Source organism: Eschrichtius robustus, chromosome 14, assembly GCF_028021215.1.
Source record: "Eschrichtius robustus isolate mEscRob2 chromosome 14, mEscRob2.pri, whole genome shotgun sequence".
Lineage (NCBI taxonomy): Eukaryota > Metazoa > Chordata > Mammalia > Artiodactyla > Eschrichtiidae > Eschrichtius > Eschrichtius robustus.
The window spans coordinates 19,556,257-19,576,157 of NC_090837.1; the positions used below are offsets into that span (position 1 = coordinate 19,556,257).

General features: G+C 53.8%; 1 protein-coding gene across 1 annotated transcript; it reads left to right on the plus strand.

Moving 5' to 3' along the window:
• The first annotated feature begins 1,584 nt into the window (after positions 1-1,584).
• On the plus strand, positions 1,585-7,213 carry SELPLG (selectin P ligand). Its single transcript, XM_068563054.1, has 2 exons — positions 1,585-1,685; positions 5,188-7,213. The coding sequence occupies exons 1-2, from the start codon at positions 1,634-1,636 to the stop codon at positions 6,483-6,485; spliced, it is 1,350 nt and encodes a 449-aa protein (XP_068419155.1). The 5' UTR covers positions 1,585-1,633; the 3' UTR covers positions 6,486-7,213.
• Positions 7,214-19,901: the final 12,688 nt, after the last annotated feature.

A 19,901-nucleotide genomic window follows, 5' to 3' on the forward strand; every position in this document is an offset into this window, starting at 1 on the left:
AGTAAACAAACATTTTTTAAAAAAGGTTTAAACAACCGGACTAATGATGCCTGGGCAATCTGGGAAGGCTTCTTGGAGGAGGGAGCATTTGCTTCGGCTCCGGAGAAGGGCCAGGTCATGTTCACAAGTGGTACAGAGCTGTGACTATGAGGTGGGCTCTGGAGCAAGACCAACCAGGTTTAAGTTCCTGCTCCTTCTCTTACTGGCCATGTGACTTTAAGCACCAAGTGGGCCTCAGTTTCCCCATGTTTCATGTGGGGTTAATACGAGGAGGTTGTGGGGCCTGAGTGAGTTAATAGTTCATGCATAGCTCTTAGAACAGTGTCCAGCACATTGTCTACACTTGATACACAAACCAGAGGAGACCAAGGCTGTGTATGGCACCCAGGACTTGCTGTGGAGACAGGTTTCTGGGGCTCCTGGCCCCAGCTCTCTCTGACTGACAAGGTCAGAAGTGTGTCAAAGCTGTCCCAGGGCTGTAGATTTTTCAGGGATGTGGCCTTACATGCAGAATGACAATGACAACAGCTGGCCTATATTGAGCACTTACTATGTGCTAAACGCTCAACCCGGATCAGCTCACTTCAACACATAACAACCCCACAAAGTGTAGGCGCTGCTGGTATCTTGTGTTCCAAGTGAAGAACCTGTGGCTCAGAGAGGTGTGTTCAGTTGCCCAAGATCACACAGCTTGTAAGCGACAGAACTGGGACTGGATCTGGTTTGTTACTGGATTTGATCCTGAGCTGGGCCAGATCCTCTCTGTTACCAAACCAAAACTGGGGTCTGCTCGCTTGTGTGCAGTAAAGCCAATCTGCTGACACCATGTTGTGGTGAAGGAAAGTGCGGCGTTTATTGCAGGGCGCCAGACAAGGAGTCCAGGACAGCTAGTGCTCAAAAAGCCCAAACTCCCCGATGAGTTTTAGCAAAGCAGTTTTAAACGCCAGGTGAGGGAGGGGAGTTCCAGGGTCTGTGATCAGCTCGTGCACAATTCTCTGATTGGTCGATGGTGAGGTAACAGGGTGGCATCACAGGGGTTAACATTATCAGTCCTCACGCGCCAGGTCTGGGGTCATCAAGTAGTTAATTTCTTCCAGCTGGTGGGGGTTTTAGCATCTGTAAAGCAACTCAGGAAATGTGCATCCGATACTATTATCTAGGTACTTCAGGGAGGAGCTAAAGCAGAGGATATGGGGGAGGGGTCGGTCGGTCCTGGGAAGGCCCCACAGGGTCCTGCTGGGTTACATGTCCAGTGCAGCAGGACTCAGACCTGTGCTGCGATCTCGGGGGACACCTGGGCCTCCGCTGGATCCCCTCTCTCGAGGCTGCTCAACCCACACCCTGAGATGCTCAGTCTTGGATCCTGAGGTTTCAAGCTCTTGAACGCCGGGACTCCTGGGATTCAGGATTCCAAACGGGAGGTCCCAAGCTTCTTGAGTCCTACAAGCATCTTTCCTGAGTGGTCCAGGGCAGCCATGTGGCGCAGTCTCCAGAGCTGGGGTGTGGCCCCTGGCAGCTCGCTCCTCCACACAGCCTGGGTGGGGCTTGGGGAAGAAGCACCCTGGTTTCGGGTGAGGACAGGAAACGGGCAGTGTCTGACCTCCTCCGTTAAGCAAGCAACAAGAAAAATAGGATGTGGCATCTCCTTGCCCCTCTCTCTGAGCCCTGCCCACCCCACTCCTGCGGTAAGTGACTATTTTCCTGCCCTCAGAGGAGAGAAGAGGTGAAAGGTGGGGCCTGAAGGAAGTGACTTCACTGCCCTGAGCCTTGCTTCCCTAATCTGTGTAACAGGAACCATAGCAGCCAGTGCTGGAGGTGAAGATGAATGAGGCCCCCAGATGATGAGATAATGAAATGATCCATCCGCACTGGGAGTTTTATAATGCATCATAAATGTGTTTTAGCGAAGATTAAAGTTGTTATCCTACCTGCCATACACAGCGCTTATGCTCTGCTCCTCTCCTTGTTAACTGCGTGACTCTTTGGAGCCACAGAGCCTCTGGGAGCCATGTGGGTTTCAGTCACATGGGCTGAAGCCTGCCCAGCCACGGCCTGGCTAGAGGCTGCTGTGTCCCCGGTCCCTTCCCCTTGAAGGCCACAGTATGGCAGGTACTAGGCACCTGGATTGCCTGAGACTGACTGGGACGAGGGATTTTCCGTGCTAACACTGCAGATGTCTGGGATGAGCTGGTCGCCTTAGACAGGCCCAGGCAGGGAGATGCTGGTTTTCCTAGTGCTCACGGTTGCATCCCAAACAGGCGGGGAGGTCTCTGCTCTCACACAGGTCTTTGCAGCTTCCCTAACTGCTTCCCTAATGTAGGGAGGTAGGGAGGTCGCCATCTCTGTACTCTCCCTGAGTTGGAGGGCCCCCTCTCCTCTGCTCCTCTGTCCACAGCGCCCCCTGCTGGATGCCAGCATCAGGGAATCTTCCCTGCAGCATCTCATTCCATTCTCATCTTTGAGACAGTATCGCCCATTTTACAGATGAGGAAACTGAGGCTCAGACTCCATGAAGCGATCTGCTCAGGTTACACAGCGGCTAAGTGGTCTCTCCTCCACCCCAGGCTGCCTCTGTGCGCAGGGGACTGTGGGGATGGGTGCAGGGGGAGAGCCCACATTGGGGAACACAACCTGGTCCCTTCCATAGTACCCTCCCAGCCTCCCTGACTCGCCCAGTTGCCTCCCCGACCCAGGAACTGGTGGGTTGGGTCTTCTGTTTTTGTTTCTCCCTCTCTGCTTCCAGGAAGTGACTGAAGGCTCTGCCTTCCAGGAACCGAGAACTGCCCAAGTGGGGGTGGTGGGTGTGAGTCTTCATAGTTACGAAATATGTCCTAGAGCTGGTGGCTTATTCCTAAAGTCCCCCACCCGCAGGAAAGTGGGGCCAAGGTTAGGCCATATTCTCTTCCCCCAAGAAGGAACTTGACCCCCTGTGCAAAACAGTCTGCCTCCCAAAGGCAAGTTCAGAGGCAAAGAGTGTGTGTGTGTGTGTGTGTGTGTGTGTGTGTGTAATACACTTATTAAGCACCTACTGTGAGCCTGGAACTTTTGAATCCCTCATCTCATTGCATTCTCCCAACAGCCCTGTGAGATGGGTAGTGTTTGTTGTTCCCATTTTACAGATAAAACTGAGGCTCAGAAAGGCAAAGATCTGGGTCAAGGTCATTCCTCTTGTAATGGACAGAGCTGGGACTTGAACATCATTTTGTTAGGCCCCACAATCTGTGCCCTCAATCTTGTGCCCTTCATAGCACCCAGTACAGAGGGGGCTGACCTTTCTGGGTGATATGGCCTTCAAGGTCCTCCTTATTCTTACTTTGCCCTCCATTCCCCAGCTGGATCCCCAATAGCAGCCACAAACCCATCAAGCTAAGCTGTTTTCCAAGCCTTTGCTCCTTCTGCCCCTCCAACTAGATCAGGTCTCTCCACAAAGCCTTCCTGAGTCCTCGCTGGCTTCGAATCTGATCTCTGCCACTCGGTAGCTGTGTGGCTTTGGGCAAGTTGCTCTACCTCTCTGAGCCTCATCCCTCCTCAGTAAAGTGAGGACAACTGTGAGAGCCAGATGTGTCTGGTGCAAATGTCATCAAGTTTGGTTTAAGAAATTATTTTAAGATAAAATCAGACTGGCATTTTAGAAACCATCATAATTCTAACTAACATGTGAGAGGTTGGATTGAGCCTAGAAGCTGAGGGATCCATGAGTGAGTTACAGTCACTCAAAGAATGATGAACAATTGCTCTCTGCCCCGAATTACATGAAGTGCAAGGAAAGGTATTGAATAAATGGAAAATAATTTGAAAAAGAATAGATATATGTATCAATATATGTATACCTGAATCACCTTGCTGTACACCTGAAACTAACACAACATTTAAATCAACTATACTCCAATTAAAAAAACAAACAAGGAAAGGTACTGGAAATTATCCAGGCTCTGCCCCAGACACTGTGCCTGGGACTGCATATTGCTGAAGGGTGCTATGTCAGGGAATCGAGTGATATATGAATCCTGCCCCAGAACACAGCTATTGGTCACCACAGGAGTCTCAGCTGCAAGATTTTGAATCCCACAGACACCAGCCAGTGCCAGGGGGAGCGTAAGGGGAGAGAGGGAAATCCAGAAGGCATGAGCGTTCACAAGGCCAAGTAGAAAGATCAATGAGATGTCCAAAGGGAAAGGCACTGCCCTTTCTGGCTACCTGTTCGGGAGGCTGAGGGGTGATACCAGGATGGACAGTGGCCCTCCCTACTCACAGGCAAATGAGATGGATGTCAACTCGCTGAGGACAGCCTCTTCAGAAAAGATCTGAGTTTATCTCCTGGCCCCAGATAGAGCAGTTGATGGCTCTGGGCCCTTGAGTACTTATGGGATAGATTTACTGAAAGAACTGAAGTAGCTGCCCTTTGTGGGAGCTGGAGATGGGAGCAAAGTGCTAAGGGCTTTGCAGGTATCACCTCATCTTATCCTCACAATAGTCTCCGGATAGGTGCTGTCATCCCCATCAAGTAAGTGAGGACCCGGCCAAAGGGAACTGGGCCAAGCCAAGACACCAAGAAAGGATGAGAAAACTGAGAATCTGAGGGACAGGACAGGGCTGTGTGGGATGGGAGCCAAGATAAGGGAAAGTGGAACAGAGTGATGTGGAGAGAGGAGTCAGGATCGGACTCTGAGAGGCCTCAAAGGGCCAAATGAACAGCTTTATCCTGCAAACCTGAAGCCACCAAACTCTTGCTCATGGACCCCATCAGTGGACGATATAGGAACATTGATCTATTTATTAATTGTATACAAGTACCACTGCACTCATAATATATTATAAATGTATACAAAAATAGAAATTAAGAAGTGACGTAAAAGTTAATATAACTAGAAGATCTAATATTATCTTTCCGCACCCCAGTAGATTGTCTTGCCCACAAATAAAAAGTTTTAATAAAAAAGAATAAGGAGGCAAATACATTTCTAGGCACCATGTAGAGGGAGTTGAAGGGCTACCCCCAAGATGGATTCATTGATGTTGTTAAGTAATAATAGCTGCTATTTGCTGAGGGTCTTCTGTGCACCAGGCATGTGCTGGATCACAAGGATGCCCCAGGCCAGATGTGCTCCCAGCTGTGGCCGTTGAGGGTGCTTGGCAGGTCCAGGGGTACAGCTATCCTGACATCCCTCTGTCCGTATCCCCCTCCAGGTGCCATGTTTCTGAAACTCCTACTGCTCCTGGCCCTGCTGGGCCCTGGCAGCAGCCTCCAGCTGTGGGAGACCTTGGAGGATGGAGCCGAGGAGGCCCCAGGCCCCCTGCGTGTCCGTGGCCGGAGAGAAGTGGATGAGGACGACTCCGACATATATGACTATGACATACAGACGGACCCTCCAGAAATGCTTAACTATAGCACCGAGGCCCCCAAGCGTCTGCCTGTGACGGGAACATTGGAGCAGAGAGCGTCTGCAGGGCCTTTAACACCTGAGCCAACCACTCTGGAGGTGGCCACAAGGGACCCTGCTGTCCTGGATGCAGGAGGGGCAGCCACTGGGAATCTGAGCAAGGAACTGGTCCTACTGGTCACTCTGACCAAAGAACCAGTCACTGTAATCCCTCCCATCACGGAGGATCGATCCACAGAATCAGCTGCAGTGGAGGCCCTGTCCACAGGGCCAGCAGGCAGAATGGCACTGGCCACAGAGTCTGCAGCCACAGAGGCTCTGTCCACAGAGACCCTGCCCACGGAGCCAGCAAGCACAATGGCACTGGCCACAGAACGCACAGCCATGGAGACCCTGTCCACAGGGGCCAGGTTCACAGAATCCACTGCCACGGAGGCTCTGTCCACAGAACCCACTGCCACGGAGGCCCTGTCCACAGAACCCACTGCCACGGAGGCCCTGTTCATGGAACCCACTGCCACAGAGGTTCTGTCCACGGAACTGGCCACCACAGCAGTTCTTTCCATGGAGCCCACTACCACAGGGGCCCTGCCCACAGATCCAGCCACTGTGAAGACCCTGCCCACAAGACCTGCTACCACAAGGGGCCTAACCACAGCCCTTCCTGTGCCCTCTGATCCTCCCAAGAGCACCATTGTGGCAGTTGGCAATTCATCTGATGACTTGATCCACAAATGGAAAAATGGTCAGAGTCTTTTCCCCCGGAGCTCCGTGGCCCCAAGCCCCACAGAGGGCCTGCTTGACCCCAGCTCAGTGAAGCAGTGCCTGCTGGCCATCCTCATCCTGGCCCTGGTGGCCACCGTCTTCCTCGTGTGCACCGTGGTGCTGGCCATCCGCCTGTCCCGCAAGAACCACCTGTACCCCGTGCGCAATTACTCCCCCACTGAGATGGTCTGCATCTCGTCCCTGCTGCCCGAGGGGGGTGAGGGGCCAGCTGCCATGGCCAACGGGCGCCTGCCCAAGGCCAAGAGCCAGGGCCTGAAGGCGGGGCCCGGGGAGGACCGCGAGGGGGATGACCTCACCCTGCACAGCTTCCTCCCTTAGCTCCCGGCCCGGCTGCCTGAGCAGGACCAGCCCCCCAAGCGGCCTCCACAGCCTGCTGGGCCACCACCCATACCCAGGCTCTATGCCATGGGTCCGGGCTTCCTTGGAGCCCCCTGGGGATGGGAATATTCAGGGTGGGAACCCTGGCCACCCTACACGGGACTGAGAGCAGCCAAGGTCCAGGCACCAAAGCAGGCCTGACAAACGGAACCTCCAGTGGAGGCTGGAGAGGCTCCCTCCACCTCCCTGCCTCCCATGTGTTCTTGGCCCCCTCTAACGCCTCCCACAGCTGCTGGAATCCCATCCCCATGTGCCCAGGAGGACTCAGGGTTCCCTGCCCACACCCCCACTGCCACTTTCTTCTGGTGGCCATGGTCACCGCACAGGAAGGGGGCACTTTTGGGGGGGAATACGGCATTCCTGAGTTCATTTCCTGTCACTCCCCATTTGGGGTATCTCTCCCAGGAGCCCAGGGTGAGGGCTGGGTATGTGAGGGCTGGGCAGGCTTGGAAAGCCCAAGGCTACAGGCTTCTTTGGAACTTTGTGGACCAATGAGCTTCCATCTGATGATAGAGTGACCCCCGTCCCGCCCTCCCTCGCCTCCCCCTGTGGCCTTGTTTTAGGGTGGGCTCTGCCTTGTTCACCGAAGTCTCCCAGGGCCCAGCTCGGGGCCCGGGAGAGCACAGACACTCAGTAAATGTTTGGTAAACAAGCGATGGCTGAACGAATGCATCAAGGTACCAAGGTGCCTCCTTCAGGTGGGGAGTTGGTCCTCTGCTGTCCACGCCCAGCCCCAGGCCCCTCAGGAAGACCCCTGCACGGGCTGTTGCGGTTACTTCAGGGCACATCTTGCTGTACCCTTGGGCAGCTGGGAGGCGGGGTTCAGGCTGTTGGAGGACAGAGGGTGCTGGCCTCGGGAACCACTTTCTTCAGCACCTCCCGTGACCCAGTTCAAGCCCACAGAATTTGGTTCCCCCCGCCAAATCTCAGCCAGATACCCCTCTAAACACCAATGCCATCCTCCCCAGAAGCCCACCCTGACCCCTCTGTTCCACATGGGGCCCATCTCCCGTTAACACCCAGCGGCCCCTCCTCACAGGGGGAGCCTGGCCACACCCTACAAGGCCTTCCTACAACTGACCACCTGTCATGTAGAGTTGGGGGCCAGTAAACTTTTTCTTAAAGGGCCAGACCATAAATATCTCAGGTTTGGCAGGCTGCGTGGCCTCTGTTGCAACTTCTCGACTCTGTCATCGTGGCATGAATGCAGTGATCGACTCTGTGTCATAAATGAATGGGTTTGGCTGAATTCTATTGAAACTTTGTTTACAAACAGGCAGCAGGCTGGGTTAGGCTCTATAAGTTAGCTTGTCCCCGACTTAAGTGTAGAGTGACCAGATGTCCCGGTTTGTTTGAGACTGCCCTGATCTTAGCACTGAAAGTCCTATATCGTGGGATATAAGACTTTCAGCTCCAGCAATCAGGACAGCGGGTGGCCCTACTTAAGCACTGAAACCCACGTGGACCCTGAGGGTCAGATCAGGGAGCCAAAGGCTTAAGAGAAGTGAAGAGCCTGGCTTACTTCCTGACAGTGCCTGAGCTGGGATTCAAACTCTTGATTTTTGCTTCCCAATGCCTTTTAGTCATTTTTGTACAGGGAGAAGGACAACACACACACACACACACACACACACACACACACACTCATTTCTACCTTCTAAAACATTCATCTCAGGGGACTTTTTCTCTTCTAGAAAAATACCTCCAGGGGCCTCTTTGGGAATGCAGGACCCCTCCACTCCAGGGCATTACCTACAGAGAGAGAGTTCAGAGAAAATGTTGAATCTGAGGGGTATTGGCTGCAGCTCGGAGAGACGGGTTGGGGGAACAGGAGAGACTGGGGAAAGGCAGGAGGAACACGAAAGGCAGCAGGGCTGTGGGGGACAGAATCAGGGAGCGGAGAATTGTCTGCTTCTACCCTCCCCCACCCCACCCCTGAACCTCTAGAACAAGTGTGATACACAGGAAGTTGTGGTCAGGGTGCTTTGGCAGGGGCGCTGGTGGAGAGGGTTATCTACCGTGGGCGGGAACAGCTGACCCTGCAGCAGGCCGGTTCCTAAGGGAACAACAGGAGTTCACTTCGCCTTTGGCAGTGATCAGAAAAGTCAGGGGGGGAGCTCCACATCACGGCGGTGGGGACCCAGAGGCTGAAGGACTTGGGGGCACATTTGGGCAGTCCCTCTGGGGTCTTGCTTCCCCGTCCGTCTGGGCAGGGAGCAGGTCTCCGCGTTCCCCTGAGGGCTCCCTGAGCGCCTCTGCTCCAGGACGTTGGTTCTCCATCTCTACTGGAAGAGGACCACCCCTCTGCCGCCCTCTCTTCAAGGTGCAGGATTTGTCAGCAGCAGGGATGGTGGGTGCTTGAAGCAGCCACCAGGGGGCGCCCGCCACCAGCTCTTGGAGCCAATGGCAGCCTGGAGCTCCCTTGGTCCAGTCTCTGAGGATGAAGGAGGGATGGTTCAAACAGGACCCAGCTCCAAACCCAGTAGGGTGCTGGTATATATTTAACAACTGGCTCCTTGGGTGGACTGGTGCCCAAGGTATGATTTGCAGTGCTTGCCAATTTCCTTGCTGTAAATGCTCCCATGGCTGATTTTGAGAAACCAACCATTTATATGGTAGATGATACAAAAAGGTAAATAATGCCAACAGGGTAGGTAATAGTAGGATGTAGTAAAATCATGAGGAAGTGATGAGTTTTGAGTACTGAGGACCTTGGTTTTTAATATAATGTAATTTAACTGTGAAACAACTGACTCACAAAATTCTGAAAATTTGACAGCTGGCTCTCAGAAACTGGTATAGGCTGGCTCCTGCATCTCAGTGTGTCCTTTCCCTTGTCCAGACCTCCCCTTGCCCTTGAACATCACCCCCTGAATCTCCCCATCTGTCCACTGAGCATGAAAATCTGCCACATCTCCATGGATCCCCTCAAACAGCCTAGGAAGGAGGAACTAGGATTCTCCCCCATTTTACAGAAGAGGAAACTGAGGCTCAGAGAGGTGAAGTCACCTGTCCCAGGACTTACATGAGGATCTGAGATTGGAACCCAGGCCTGAATTAGAAAGCTACGTTCTTACCACTAAGTTACGCTATCCTTGAGATCACAGCGGGGTTCTGGGGGAATCCCATGCCCCAAACTCCCACCCCTGCTGACCTGTCCTGACATCTGGAAGTCCCCTGTCAGTCACCCTTTGTGGCTCCTGGTAGCTGAGGGAAGGCATTGGGACTTGGGAGAGTGATAAAGCCGAACCCAGCTTGCAGAGAGCAAGGACACAGCAGAGCTGGAACCCAGGACAGAGAGAGATGGCTGGGACAAGGAGCTGGAATTTACTGGGCACTCAGTCCATGCCCAGCCCCATGCCAAATGCTTTATCAGCCTGATCGTATTCAGGCCTCCCAACAACCTGTGATGTTGGGACAATTATTATCCCACTTTACTGCTAGGGAAGCTGAGGTTCAGAAAGCTGGACCATTGGCTCTAGCAGGTTGCACTGCTAAGAAACCAGACTCTGCTGACTTCAGCTCTGGGGCAGGGAAGGAAGGAGGGTAGACAGGATATGGGGGTCAGGAGGTGGCATGCTAAATTTACTCCAGTCCCTTATCCCTTTGGAGGGGGGGCTGCCAGCCCTGCGGGTGGTTCATCTGGCAGCTGATCTGGGCAAAGGATCCCCAGACCCTCCCTCCATATCCCACCCCCACCTGCCACTCAGCCAAGCCTTACCCGATGCCTGGGATGGGGTAAGTGCTCCATAAGCCATAGCTATTAGGATTATAAAATGCAGAAAAAAGACTGGAAGGAAGTACACCAAATTATTGAGAGATTAGCCATCGAGTGCGGGATTATAGGTGAATTTTATTTGCTTCTTTCGACTTTTCTGTGTTTTCCTAATATTTTTCAGTGGACGGAACAAAACCGTAAGTGTTTAGGAAGTCTGGGGGTCCCAGGTCTCCCCAGCTAGTGAGTAAAGCCATCGTTCTTTAGCTATTAATGCCCACACAGGAAGGCTCTGAGCTCGTGGTCCTCACCTGGGGGCGACTTTGCCACCCCAGGGGACATCTGGCAATGTCTGGAGATACTTTTGATTTTCGCTACTTGGGGGAACATTGCTGGCATCTAGCAGGTGGTCAGGGACCCTGCTAAACATCCTGCAGTGCACAGGACAGCCCCACACAGCAAAGAAGTGTCTTGTCTGAATGTCAGTGGTGCTGAGGTGGAGAAACCTTGCTTTTCCCACTCGACAGTGAGAGCCCCACGGAGCTCCCCTTCTCAGAAGTTTTTGGAAACCCAGAGGGGCCTCTGTGTGGCCATGAACTTGGTTGTTGAGCGTCCTTTTGGTGGCTGGAAAGCTGTAGCCCTAGCTGCCCGGGCTCTTGCCACTTGGGGGGCCCGCAGAGCCAGTGCCCCATGCCTGAGGCTGGCAAAATAAGGATGCTGTTGCTGAGCCTGGCAGGGGGACAGCCTTGGAACTGCTTTTCCTAGGAAAGAAGGAGAGAGGAACAGGCCCAGGGCAGGAGACTGGAGAACCAAAGGGGCAAAGACTAGTCTCTTTCCCGGGCACATGAACCCTGCTGGGGGTGGGGCATGGGCAGATGAATCAAGGTCCTCTCCTGTCTCAGCACTGCTTCTGGGCTGCCCCCTCCCTTGGGGAAGCCCTTCCAGGAGACCCTGTTGTTCTGCCTTGTGTCTGGCCTCTAGGCCCCCTAGAGGGACAGGCTTCAAGGGATTTCCCCCAGAGTTTCAGTGGCCCCTCAGCAAATCACTGGATACAAATGAATCTGTAGGACAGTGGGGTACCTAATTCCACCAGTTGAAGCTTCTGGAACACGACTCCTTTCCTGCTTGGACCCCCATATCACCTATTGACAAACGTGTTGGCTGGATGAGTGCAAGAAAACTGTCACCTCTCATTCTCACTCTGCTCCGGCCCCATGAGACTTCTTGTTCTTTCTTCCTCACATGCTCCTGCCCCAGGACCTTTGCACTTGCTATTCCTCTGCCTGGTATCCTCTTCCCAGATGTCTGTGTGACTGGCATCTTCTCATCCTTTACGTCTCAGCTTGAATGTCACCTCTTCAGAGGGGCCCTCTCTGCAGCCCTGCCCCCAGTTTTTCTTGAGGACAACCCCATTTTCCCCTTCCAGGTACAGATGACCATCTGGAGAGACGTTATTGATATACGGACTTTTGCTGTGCAAGGGCGGGGGCCTCTGTCCCTCACGTTCACTCTCTCCTTTTCACTGCACAGAGCCTGGCACACAGTAGGGGTTCAGGAAACATTTACTGAATGAACAAATGAGCAAGGAAGGCTGGCGAGGGTGTGAGAATGGAAGCAAGGCCATGTGACTGGCAAAAATCTAAGCGCCAAAGGCAGAAATCAAGGGAGCCTTAGGTTTGAGGCTCAGAGTCAGGCAGGCTGGGCTCGAATCCCTGCTCTGCTGTTTACAAGTTGCTGGACGTTGGGCAACTCTAACCTCTTGGAGCCTTAGCTTGCACACCTGAGAAATGGGGAGACCAGTCCTTGCTATTCGTACGGCTCTGACATGGCTGGCACACTGCAGGGGCCCAGCTGGGGCACACCCTGGAGGGATAGTCCCTGGCTATGGGGCAGGCGTGGACCCTCTGAGGGGAACTGTGGGGCCTCCATGTCCCCCCCAGGCCTGTCCCCCCAGCCCCTGTGGTTTGCCTAGCAACCCCCGCCCTGTGGAGCTCGCCGTCTTTTGGCCTAAAATTAGCTCACAAATTCCTTGGCTGCCTGGTTGGTGCTTCCAACCGACAATTCAAACCAGATGTTTCCAGCTGTCGGGGGCCCTTCCCCCATGACCAGCGCCTGCGTGTGCCCCGGGGAGGTCGGACCCTACCCAGGAGAGATCAATCCGCGACACGCACTCAGGGGCCCCGGCAGCAGGGCAGCGGGAGCGGGAGCCAGCCTGGGCCTCTGGGCTCACCCCTCCAAGGATGGGGGCCTCCTCGCTGGCTGACCTGCTGGTGGGTGAGGGCTGGGGTGGGTAACTGCTCTGCCCTTTTCCATCCAGGAAACTTATGGAGCACCTGCTGTATGCCAGGCCTCTGTATTCGCTGCTGTCCAATGCTGTGAGGGAGATTGTCAGTCCGAGGTGCCACCTGTGTTGCTGTTGTTATTATTAGTGTATGTATTTAGTGCCAGGTACCAAGGTTCATTGCATTCTCACAGTAACCCAAGGAAGTGAGTGTTACTATTACCCCCATTTTACAGATGAGGGAACTGAGGCCCAGAGTGGTGGGATGACTTAGCCCAAGGTCACCCAGCTCTGAAGCAGCAGAACCCAGAGGTCCCTGAAGGGCAGGTGGTCTCAGCTCACTCTAGGTGTGTTTTGCCTCCTTGCTGTCACCCCCATGTGGCCCTGTCCCTCCTGGTGGATGGATCTGGGGGGTGTGGAAGACCCTCTCTGTCAGGCTGTCCCTGGGCTCAGGTGCAGAAGGCTGACTCGTGGCAGCTGCCAGGAGAGGTGGTTCATTAGGGAGCCCTGGGAGCCAAGTTTCTGGTCCCAGCTGAGTCAGAAGCCAGTGGCCAGGGGAGAGCTGGGGATCTGCATGGGCTTCGCAGGGGCTTTATGTGGAGCCCCTTCCCCTCCCCAGAGGTGGGACCCAGAGCCCTCTCTTGGTGAGGGTCCTCAAGAGAAAGGGTACGTGTGTGTGTGTATGTGTGTGCGTGTGGCATCGGGGATAAAGAGGAGAGGGGATTGATGCCTGGGGAGGAGAGGCTTTCACACACATGGGGAACCATGGTTGGCCTTCACTCATAGAGCCAAAGCCCCTGCAAATGCAGGGGCCCGATCTGGACCTGGTGCCCTCTGACCTCACTTCCTCCTACTCTCTCTTCGCTCACTCACTCTGCTCCAGCTTCATCGGACACTTCTTTTCCACGCCTTGAAAATGCCAGGCGCCCCCTACCTCAGGACCTTTGCACTTGCTCTTCCCTCTGCCTGGACCACTCTTCCTCTGATCATCTCCCTGACTCACTCTCTCACATCCTTCAGGTCTTTGCTTGAACATCAGCCTTTCCCTGCTTTATTTTCCTCCATACCCCTTACCAGCATCTTCCATACTGTATATAATTACCAAGTTATCTTTTTAATCATTTTCCAGTCCCACTAGAATGCAAGCTCTGTGAGGACAGGGATTTTCATCTGTGTTGTTCTCTGCTGTAGCCCCAGTGCTTGGAAAGTGTCTGGCACATAGTATGTGCTCAATAAGGATTTGCTGAGAGAGAGAGAGAGAGAGAGAGAAGGAAGAAAGAGAAGGGGAGGATAGGAAAGAAGAAAGAAGGAGGGGAGAAGAGGAAAGATGGGAGAGAGGGAAGACGGGACAGACGATCTCAGTGTAAAGTGAGGGGACAGAGAGCAGGAGACACATGAGATGATGTACTGTTTGAGTGACTTAGGGGCCCTGAAGTCCAGCTCCAAGCCCTCCCCACTTTGCCCCTCTGCTCAAAGACAGGCAGCCCCCTCAACCCAGTTCCAACGGTGCTGCAAAGGCAGTTCAGAAGAATCATCTCAGTTCCTGCTCGTGATGGAGGGTGGGGCTGGGCAGCGGGGGCTCCTGGGCAGTGCCCGCCCGAGGGCACCCCGTGGGCAGCTGGCAGAGCAGGACAGCAAGGCCAGGTCTGCAGCCGGTGGTGCGTGTTTACATTCCTGCCCTCCGAGATGGCTCCCATGTGGGGTGCGCGGAGCTGCTCCTTGCACAGGGCCCTGGGGAATGTAAATGTTTACAAGGTAGCGTGCAGCTGGCCAGGCCACCATGGCCACAGGAAGCCAAGGATCCTACCGGCTCTGGTGTCCCCCCCACCCCCGCCCAACAAAAAAGAGAGAGATGCAGTGTTCTTAATTTTTAAAGAAAACTTTTGAGTCATAACCTACGTAAAGCACGACCATCTGAAGTGCGCAGCTTGATTTTTCTGTGTGCACGTGCCCACATAACTGCCACCCAGACATTGTACCTCTGCAGCCCCAGAAGTTTCCTTTGTGTCTCTTTCCAGTGAACACCCCCCAAGGGTAACTGCTTTTCTGACTTCTGTCCCCATAGCTTAGTTTTGCCTTTGTTCTAGAACTTCCTGTAAATGGAATCACCCAGTCTGTGTTCGACTGGGTCCATTTCTTTTGCTTGGTGTGTCTATGAGATTTATCCAAATTGTCCACCTCCCATCTTTTCCTTCCACTGGGGGAAAGTGTCCACTGCATGGACCACAGTCTGTTCATCCATTCTCCTGTTGGTGGACATTTGGGTAGTTGCCAGGTTTTTTTGCTATTACGGATAAAACGACTATGGACATTTTTGTCTTCGTGTGAATGTGTGTTTTCATTTCTCTTGGGGAAATACCGAGAGAAGAAGAGCTTGCTTCTTCTCTCATCTGGCAAGCACATGGTTAACTTGATAAAACCCACCAGGCTGTTTTCCAAAGTGGCTGTGATATTTTTCTCCCCCCGTGGTGGTAGGTTGTTCGCTCGGGTGGGCAAACAAGTGGGAAATTCACTTAGAATCACAGAGCAAGAGAGGTTGGAGGAGCCTCCACTGACCCTTCCTGGTGCAGGAAGGGAAACTGAGGCCCAGGTCACACAGTGCATGAGGGGCAGAGCCAGGAGCGAAGAAGGCAGGTCTCTCAATTTCCAAGCTCGAATGACTCCTTGGTGAGAACCGATCAACACCCCGTCTGGATTCCCTGGAAGAGGCCTCGTGCCAAGCCCTTTTCCACCACAGGACCTTTGCATGTGCTGTTTGTTTCCTTGGTCCGGGAAGCTGTTCCTCCTGCTCCCTGAGTGCTTGATTCCTCTTATCCTCAGATGTAAGTGCTGATACCTCTTCCAGGAAGCCAGCGCCGACCACAATTGCTAAAAGAGCTGCCCGGACACCTGCCCCTGCCCCTTCCCAAGCTATTTCCTGTCTCCTTGGCCTTTTTATCTCCTTGATAGCATTTTGCAGTGTTAGGTTGTCTTTCTGAATTGCCAGCTGACTTGCTTCTCAGCTGTCTCCCCTGATAGGAGCTCCCTGAGACAGAGCAAAATTATGTCAGTGAATCCCCTCCCTGGGCCTCAGTTTCCCCATCTATAACATGGTCGGGTTGGACTAGAGTCATTCAGCCAGTGGAGGGGCATTTACTGAACACCTACTGTGTGCCAGGCACTGGTGCTGGGGATACAGTGACAGAAGAAGCCCTCGTTCTGGACCAGAGAAGCTGACAGTCTAGAGGCACGTGGAAACAGGTTTTTACGGGCCAGTGTACTCCAGGCAGGGAACTGGGGGTGCAGGAGCATAGAAAAAGCTGCTGATCTCCCTCCGCAGAGGCTGGGGTTCAGGGAGGGCTTCGTGGAGGTGGTGATGACTGAGCTACAAGATGTGCAGGTGGGTCAGGCACGGGGGCCCGTGGAGGGCAGCACTTCAGGCAGAGGGAACAGCCCGAGCGGAGGTGCATCCGCATCTGTCTCATTCGCAGCTCTCTCTGGGCCCGGCACAGTTCCTGGCACATGGAGACACTTGGGAAAGAGCTAGGGAATAAAAGAACATGTCTCGTTTACAGATGGGGAAACTGAGGCCTGGGGAGGTTTCACACACACTCTGCCTCCTTGGAGCCCCCGACTGGAGGCCTCTGCTCCATGGGTGTCCCTCTGAAGGCCAGGCCTGTGCTGTGATGGAGCTGCAGCCTGGGCCTCTCAGCCACATGAAAGGCTTGGGATATTTTTGCCCGGAGAGCAGGCCCCAGTGGCTTTGGGGGCTGTATAATTAGAAGTGGCTCTGAGCCCACAAGAGGCTGGAGCTGGGGGCTGCGGTGGGCCAGGCGGCCCGCCCCAGGCTCAACCCGGGGAGGACTCTGGCAGAGACTCAAGTCCGGGTGAGGTTTTCCCTCCTCCTCGGCCCTGGCTGTTCAGCGGGGTGGGGGGTGGGGCACGGTGGGCACAGGTGGGGTCTCTGAATCATTTCAAGGCTGGGCAGACGACCCATTGCTCTCTGCCTCTGAACATGCAGGTCGCAAGCGAGTGGCCCAGCCCCCTCCATGCCCCAGGCCTGCCCTTGCCTTGGAGCCATGGTGCTGCGGGCTGTGGGGGTCACCCGGGCCAGACCCCGCAACAGGTCCTGGAGCTGGAGAATGTGGACCGTGAGTCCCTCAGGACGGATGAGGGGTGGCTGGAACCTGGGAATGTGAGAGTGGAGGGCAGAATGGTCATTGACATGGCATCAAGCATTTATTGAGCACCTACTGTGTTCCAGGCACTATCCTAGATGCTGGAGTTATGGCGGTATGCAAAACAGGCAAAGTTTCTGGACCCCATACACCTAGTTCATCTATTCAATAATCTTCAGGAACTGCTCTGAAGGTGCTGGGTTCCCGTCTACCTCAGGGCCTTTGCATGTGCCATTCTCACTGCTAGGAATCCTGTCACACCCTTGCCTTCCTAAATACCTCCTCATCTTCATGAGTAACTCTACCTTCACCTCCTCATGGAGGTCCCCAGGAGCTCCAGGACCAGACTAGTCCCCCCAGACTGGCCTCCCATAGCCCCAGAAATGCCCCATCCCAACTCTTAGCTCAGTTTGCAGTCAGATATTCATTTCTTTTTTTACTTGCTTATTGCAGGTCTCCTGTCTTGGTGCCTGTGTTTGCTCATCACTGTTTTCCAGGGCCTGACACTGGGCTGGGTGTAAAATCAATGCTCAAGAAATGTTTGTAGAATGAATAAAATTTAGAATGTTACAGCATTGGAACCTTACCGCTGGCAGGCTTGTGGTGGGCATCTAGACTGACCCCACATTTAGCTGCAGCCCAGAGAGGGGCAGAGGTTTGCCCAGCCACCCACAGCTGATGCATGAGGTGGGGTTGGAACTCAGGGATCCTTCTTTCTGCCATCAGTGACCAACATTTCGCTCTTCTGTACTCAGGTAGAAGGTTGAGATGTTTGGCTTAAGTGTGTCTTTGTGTGTGTGTGTGTGTGTGTGTGTGTGTGTGTGTGTGTGTGTGTGAGAAACATGGTCTGATAGCACTTTAACAGGGTCACCAGCCTGGCAATTTCACTTCCAGCTAAGACACAGAAGGGCTGGTGAAGAAGCAAGGGCTCTGATCCCCAACACGCTGTTGGATCCCAGGTAGGTCACGCTGCCATGAACCTCAGTTTCCACATCTGTTGAATGGGCTTTGCTTACTCATTCACCTCTCTCCCCGCAAGGTCTTCTGGAACCCGCTGGGTTTGAGGCACAATGATAGGCTCTATGGGGGGAGGAAAACCCAGTGCTTTGGAGGGTGGAGGATTCCAGCCAGCTCTGCAGGGAACAAATAATCATAGGCAACCGTGGTGTGAGAGACAGAATAATGCCCTCCTGCACACCCCCCCCCCCAAAGATGTCCACATCCCAATGCCTCGAAACTGTAATATGAGTATGTCACCTTACCTGGCAAAAGGGATTTGCAGGTGTGATTAAGTTAAGGCTCTTAGGGAACTGATCCTGGATTATCTGGGTGGGTCCAGTATCATCACAAGGGTCCTTAAAAGTGGAAGAGGGATTGGAAGAGAGAACCAGAGAGGTGGCAGCGTGAGAGCTCAGACCCTGCAGCTGACTCTGAAGATGGAGGAAGAGGACTGTGAGCTGAGGAATGCAGGCAGCTTCTAGAAGCTTGAAAAGGCAAAGACTCAGATTCTCCCTGTGAAGACTCTGGGATAAACAGAGCCCAGCTGACACCTTGATTTTCGCCCAGTGAGACCCATTTCTGACTTCCAGCTGCCAGAATGCTAAGATAATAATGGTGTGTGGTTTTAAGTCACCAAGTTTGTCATAATTTGTTATAGCAGCTGTAGGAAACTTATACACTTGGCACCTGGCCAATGCTTTTGTATTGTCCAGCACGTTTACACCCTCTGACTCCTGATTTTCCCAGCAGCCTTGTGAACAGAAGAAATTCTCTATCCTCATTTTACAGATGATGAAAGAGGCTCCCCATGGGGCAGGACCTGGTGAAGGCAGACCTAGGACCTGGGGCTCTCTGTCTCCGGTCTGGGACTGCTCTGGCCCCAAAGGAGGAACACAGAATGGGACCGCAACTTAGTCTGGGGCCTCTGGGCCACCCGTGCTGGAAGCAGGCCCTGTTCAGGTTGGTTGTACCTCTGCCCCTTGATCTCTTGGGATCCGATTCCCCTCAGCCCGCAGACTATTGGGGCAGGGGCTCCTCCTCAGGCGGTAGACCCTGGGGCAGTTCTGGCCGTTCCTGCTCACCTGCCATCTGGTCTAAGATGGGGCTGGGACACCCCCTGGCCATCTTCAGGAGGGCTCAGCTGTTACAACATGTCTGTGGGCGGCCACTTGCCCCAGGGGGCATGTGAGCACATGAGTGTTTGTGTGTGTGTCCATTGGTGGATGGTTCCCCATTCCCTTAGGATGCAAGGTTTGGGGTGATCTCAGAGAAGATGGGAAATTTTCTGGTTTTATTTTCCAAACAGCTGCCCCTTCTTTGAGCAGGTGAGTCGTGGCTGCTGGGACCACAGAAGGGAACAGCTACAACCTAGGGCCCTGGTTCCTAAAGGGCGGTCATGACCTGTTCGTTCACGCACTCCCCCTGCTCCAAACCTTCACTGGCTCCCTACTGCCTCGTGGATGAATGCCATTCTGAGACTTTAGCCCTGCCCTGGTGACTTCTCCCACCCTAATCATCAGCTCTTCCCTTTCGTCCACTTCATGCTCTAGCCCAGTTTAATTACAGCCCCTTGTCCGTGCGTGGCGTTCCCAGCCACCTGCCTTTATCCACACTGGTCCCTCCTCCTGGGATGCCCTTCCTGGGTCTCCTCTTGCTGGGACTCTGCTCATTCACAGCCACATCCTCTAGGGCGACTTCCTTGCGTCTTTCTCTCAGGGGATCTCTCTCCGTCCTGGGCTTCCCCGAGCCCTTGGCCTCTCTCCTGCCACAGACCCATTTCTGTTTTGTAAAAAAATAATTTACATACGTGTGCTTCTCCTTGGAAGTCTGCGAGCTTCTTGAGGGCTGGGCTGTGTCTGATTACCTCTGAAATCTGCTCAGCACAGGGCCTGGTGCTCTACAGGTGTTCATTAAGCATTTGATGGATGAATGAATGAATGGTGCAGGAATGAATGAATGCAAAGGACTACTGTCCCACTGGATTCCTCAGGTCTGCCAGAGGGCCCGGTACCCTGGGTGAGCCTCTTGAATTCACCCTGCCTCACTTTCCCCATCTGGGAAATGGGGCCACGACTCCTGCTCTGGCCATTCCATTGGGGTATCACAAGGCCACAGATCTCACAATGTTAGAGCCATAGGGAACCCAGAGGGCTTCCCACCCACCCCTGCAAATGGGGAAACAGAGGCCTGCCGAAGGAAAGGGC

Bases quoted from the DNA above. Each gene is read 5' to 3' on its own strand.
- SELPLG (XM_068563054.1), top strand. From the start codon at position 1,634: ATGTGGCATCTCCTTGCCCCTCTCTCTGAGCCCTGCCCACCCCACTCC. The intron at 1,686-5,187 runs GTAAGTGACTAT...ATCCCCCTCCAG, and splicing joins CTGCCCACCCCACTCCTGCG to GTGCCATGTTTCTGAAACTC.